The sequence below is a fragment of the Poecilia latipinna genome, unplaced genomic scaffold, assembly GCF_001443285.1.
Source record: "Poecilia latipinna isolate Pla-1442-1.1 unplaced genomic scaffold, P_latipinna-1.0 Scaffold1413, whole genome shotgun sequence".
NCBI classification, from domain to species: Eukaryota; Metazoa; Chordata; class Actinopteri; order Cyprinodontiformes; family Poeciliidae; genus Poecilia; species Poecilia latipinna.
Genome location: NW_015114029.1, coordinates 128,834 through 134,128, shown reverse-complemented (window position 1 = coordinate 134,128; position 5,295 = coordinate 128,834). Strand labels below are relative to the sequence as shown.

General features: G+C 45.7%; 1 protein-coding gene across 4 annotated transcripts in view; it reads right to left on the bottom strand.

Moving 5' to 3' along the window:
• ttc16 (tetratricopeptide repeat domain 16) overlaps nucleotides 1-5,295 on the bottom strand; it is a 38,976-nt gene that overhangs the window by 10,530 nt on the left and 23,151 nt on the right. For 3 of the 4 annotated variants that reach the window (XM_015056871.1, XM_015056870.1, XM_015056867.1), the window contains exons 11-18: nucleotides 4,478-4,811; nucleotides 3,353-3,456; nucleotides 2,889-3,015; nucleotides 2,593-2,806; nucleotides 1,592-1,747; nucleotides 1,043-1,213; nucleotides 724-900; nucleotides 111-255 (exon numbers count right to left, since the gene is read on the bottom strand). In XM_015056871.1, the coding sequence (XP_014912357.1) occupies nucleotides 111-255; nucleotides 724-900; nucleotides 1,043-1,213; nucleotides 1,592-1,747; nucleotides 2,593-2,806; nucleotides 2,889-3,015; nucleotides 3,353-3,456; nucleotides 4,478-4,811 (1,428 nt within the window). Of the gene's footprint in view, nucleotides 1-100; nucleotides 256-723; nucleotides 901-1,042; nucleotides 1,214-1,591; nucleotides 1,748-2,592; nucleotides 2,807-2,888; nucleotides 3,016-3,352; nucleotides 3,457-4,477; nucleotides 4,812-5,295 lie in introns of all 4 variants that reach the window. The other variant, XM_015056868.1, reaches the window with a different exon arrangement.

Genomic DNA, 5,295 nt, shown 5'->3' with positions numbered 1-5,295 from the left:
CATGTTGGAGGTGGTGGACATGTTGGACATGTTGGACATGTTGGACATGTTGGAGGTGTTGGACATGTTGGACATGTTGGAGTGGCTCTGTGTTCCACACCTTCTCCTACCTGGAGGCTCGGTGGGGCAGGCCTGCAGCGTGCACGTCTGCTTGGCCACCGGCTTGGTGAGCGGGTCACAGCCCCGGACCAGCTCCCTGCCCTGGTAGCACTTCACGTCCCGCATCCTCACGCCAACGCCGCATGTCTTTGTGCACTGAGGACATACAGAGACAGAAAGATGGTCGCCACCGCAGCATGACAAGTCCTGGACTCTAACTGGAGGAGACAGTCGACAATCAACTGCATTCTCTGATCTAAAAGCCTGAAAACTGGATCTCAATGTCTGCTGATGGATGAAAACTGACTGGCATCCAACCATCCAACCAACCAACCAACCAACCAACCAACCAACCAACCAACCAACCAACCATCTATCAAATTATCCAAACGATCAATCAACCAACTATCTAACAATCCATCCATCATCTTTTTCTAAAAGTTCTCTGATTGATGGAGTTCAGACCCAAAGTGGTCACAGAAACTGAACAATTGAAAATAGAAAGAGCGCTAACATAATAACAATAATAATAACAATAATAATAATAAATGTGCTTTAGCGCTTAAGCATAAGTTGAGCTAATAAACAAAACGTTGCAGCATATAATGAGTCAGAGTGACGTACCTCGGACCAGGGTGTGGTGTACCATTTGAAGCACGGCCTCTCGAAGCAGGTGGCTTCGTCCTCCGGCTTCTCGCCGCCTCCACACGCCTCTTCATCAAACATCTGGAACTTTCCTCCACTGACGCCGGCGCACAGGACGATCCGCCGCTTCACTCCGCGGCCGCAGGTCGTGTTGCACTGCAGACAGACACCCAGAGTTCACCGGCTTCGTAAACTCGCTCAGCTCCGTTATCGTGGCTCTCCGCCTCCCCTTGTGGTGACCTGAGGTATTGCTAGAGATAAAGCAGGTGAAGGTTCGCCGTGCCGATGCTGGACTCACCCGCTCCCAGTCCTGGCTCAGCCAGTGCGGAGCGCAGTCCCTCTCTCCACAGGGGTGGATGGCCAGAGGCTTGTTCTCCGGGGAACACTGGTGTTCAGGAACCACGCGGCCCTCAGGGGTCTTACAGTAAACATGTCGGACCATCCGGCCGTGGCCACACGACCCGGAGCACTGCAGCGAACGACGGAGACACAAAGACACGTCAGACACCGTTAGGTCACGATTAATGTCCCAGTAATTATTACGATTAACAATAATACTGTTGTTTTGAGACCATTTCCAAGTAATAATGGGATTATAAGTTCATCCTCTGAAAAACCAATAAACTTTAATTTACTAAAGAACACTGCACTCTGGAACTGGAAGGTATTTTAAATATCCAAAATAAAACAGAACAACCAAAAACAATAAATAAAACAGAAATAAAAACGTACAAAAACATGTACAAAACGGATATGATTAAAATCATCAGGATGGAAATGATCAAACTCCTTTGTATTTAAAAACCAATCCAGGTGCAGCAGAGCGGCTGCAGGCGGAGGCACTCACAGGGCCCCACTCCGACACGGTCCAGTGGCGCTCGCAGGGCGGCCCCGTGCAGTTCTTCACGTTTGGCGGCTGGGTCATGGGGTCACAGGGTCGGGTCTCATCAGAGCAGCGGACGTCTCGCGTCACCTGAGCTTTCCGGCCACATTTAGCCGGGCACTGCAGCAGAGACAGCTTAGAGATTATTGAGGAGAAAACTCACTGAAAATAAAACATCTGCAGAGATTTAGATCCTGAGACAAGAATTTCTCTTTAATTTGCTGCGTCTGTAAGGTTAAAATCAACAGCTATAATAAGACGATGCAAGTTAATTACAAATGATGCTATATTAACGGGCCTGTGATGAAAACACATTTTACTGGACGATAAATCGTCTCCGAAGTTATGAAACTTATAATATCGTGGTTTTGAGACTATTTTCATGTAATGTGAAGGTAATGGCTTATTAATGCAAGAAGACATTCTCAAAGTTCAATAAACTTTTAATTCTAATAAACTTTGAACACCGGAAGACATTTTAAATATCCAAAATAAATAAACAAAACAACAGAAACAACAAATAAAATTAATCAAAAAGGCCCTGTAAGCAAAATTGTCCTTCAAAAAAAAAAAGATCTAGTTGAGACCAAAACACCAGACTGAAGAGTTTTATCATCCAGTTTTTGGTAGAAAGAGAGAAGAGAAAAAAACAATAAATAATGCAAATGGACGTTATTGAGTTTGTTTTAATTGATCATGCTATAAACTGATTTATTGCTTCCTGTGTGTTACACATAGGGTAGCTTCTAAATGATAAAAACTCTGGTGTTGATATGTTGGAATGGGGGCCCAAAATGAAAACCTGCTCAGGGCCCCAAAAAGCCCTGGACCGGCCCTGACCTTCAACAACAGCTAGAGGTTACTGAAAACAAAATTCACTTGAAAATAAAACAGAACCGTTTTATTCTGATTTGGATCCAGAGTTTGTCTCTACAAACCGACATGATGGATCCGGAGCGCCTCACCTCGGTCCACTCCGCCACCTCCCACTGCGGGCCGCAGGTGGGGCTCTTGCAGGCGCGCCTCTCCAGGGGGCGCTCCAGGTCGGCCATGGTGCAGAGGTCGCTGTAGACGGAGCTGTCCAGGCCCGGGGACAGCATCTTCCAGCAGCGGACCTGCCGGAACTGGAAGCCCTCGCCGCAGGTCCGGGAGCACTCGCTCCAGCTGCTGGCCTCCCACCTGGAAAACCACATCCACCTCAAACTGGGACCAACTGGGAGGAACTGGGACGTGATGGGAGGAGACATTTAACCGGCTCTACCTCGGCTGACACTCTCTGCCGATGCAGAAGTCGTGGACCGGTTCTGGCCTGGTCAGAGCGTCACAGTACATGTCGTGGACCTCCACGCCGTCGTAGCGAACGCACGTGACGAAGGACTTGGACACGCCTGGACCCGGATGGACGAGATTAAATTATTCCTTATACCTGGATTTTCTGCTGAAACTTTGACCAATGACATAAAAAACTGCTGATATAAAAACATCCACATGAGGATGATATAACTATTTTATTTATTTATTTATTCACCAGGATGTTAAAAATAATTTTAAAGAGTCTCCTCCAGGTCAGTATTCACTAAACTATCCTAAAGATCCTCACTGTAATGAGACCGAGTTTTATATCTCATTATGACGAGATATAGAATCTCATCAGACCTAAAAGCAGCTTCATGTGTGAGTGAAGACGGTTTCAGACCCGCTGACCCAGTCGGGCTGCAGCGTTACCTATGGAGCAGGTCATGCTGCACGGCTCCTGGGAGGAAAGTTTCCAGCGGTACATGTCTGCAGCGCTCAGCTTCAGATTCTTCTGGAAGAACCTCTGATTCCCCCTGGTGAACACAGAGAGTCAGCAGCTCTGCTCACGAAACGCCAGGATTCACCAGAACTTTAATTCAGATGTGATTTCAGCTCACTGCGGACCAGAGCGACGCTGAAATATCTGCAGATAGAATCCTGCTACGGCAAGCCGTTTTAACATAAAATCAGTTTGATCTGTAATTACATCACAGATATCTAAAAATATATTTTGACTATCATGAATGGTAATATAAAATATTTGTGTTACATCCTGACTAGTAAGAACAAAAATTTAAGACATTTTCATTACATTTTGACGAGTCAGATTTCATTTCCAGAAATCTGAAACAACGTCAAAGGATTCGTCATTTGACGGATCAAAATCCGTAATTACAGCTCGAGATGTCTGGAACGTAATCCTGACAAATCAAAGTAATATTTTTTTATATCTGAATTAAGATATCAAAAATCCTTCTGTCTCCACTCAGCCAACCAAACATTCGGCTGCAAAATTTTGGGTTTCCTGAACAAAATTGTAAGAAAATCCAACAATGTGGAAAAACGCAAAAGTTTGCTTCAAAAATCTGCAAAGAATTTAATTTATCTTCTCTTCTGACACACAACAGCCCAGAGAAGCTGAAAGTGCTACTTACTGTTCCCAAGCTGAAAATAGAGCATTATTTAAAAGTATTATTTTTACTTTTCATTGTTTTATTGAAATTTCAAAACGTCATAAGTTTATGACGAATTGACTCAACAGAAAACAAATTCAGGACATCAGTAATGTCATTCATGACACTGAATCATTTAACTTCATTTAAGCACATAATTATAATTATTTCAGAATTTATTTCCAGTTTTAATACCTATAACTTGTAATTTGTTGCTCTGCCAGGTGTTTTATTTAAACTTAACTCCTCGTCACATATTATTGGATAATTTGTGTTTTTTCTGTGTTTTCTGCTCATTTTTTCAGTTTTTTTCCTCCTGGCTGCTGAACAGGTGAAACTAGAGTAAATTATTGATCTGATGTTCGGTTCTGATTGGTCTGACCTGGTTCTGTTGGAGCGTCCGGCGCCGGTCTGGGCCGTGCGGTTCTGGTTGTCCCCGCTGTCGTTGCCTTTGTGGCCCAGAGCGAACTCCAGCGTGTCGTTCAGGTCCAGCGGGCCGGCCGGCCGCTCCGGGTCGCTCAGGCCCGCCTCGGGGGGGAACAGGGCGTCGCCCTCCGTCAGCAGCTGGTTGGTGGAGATGTTGATCAGCAGCTCGTCCGGACCCATCCGTCCGTCCAGCAGAACCCGCCAGATCAGGTTGGTGGAGTCCGGCCCTGAGTCCAGGGCGGCATCATCAGGGGGAGGTTTGGCGGTGCCGTGAGTTTGGCTGCTGTTTCCTTGACCCGGATCAGAAATGATGAGCTTTGATTAGAGGTGCAGATGGCCTTAAAGGTCTATTATCCTGCTTCCTTGAACAGGTTAGGCCTCGACAAAACATGTTCACTTCATTTTTTGTACAAAATAATTCTTAGATAACAAGAATTTATTTTTGCTCAGTTCTGCACTTTGAGCCGTTTTAGGGTGTCTGTCACTTTAAATGCAAATAAGCGGCTGCTGGCCCCACCCCCCCGACTCGCACATGAAAATGGCTGTGCAACTATACAGCCGTACATGTTTGAAAAGCAGAAGTGGAGCCTCCTGTACAACCAACAACAATGCAGCAAGTGGTTTCTGGATGGGAAGTCAACAACAAAACATTCGTCTTTTCCAGCAGCCATTGTACAGTGGAAACTGAGGTAAAACCATCTGAAGCTCAGCTCAGGTTGCTAGGTAACGGGGCGGAGTTCAGCTCAGGTTGCTAGGTAAGAGGGTGGAGTTCAG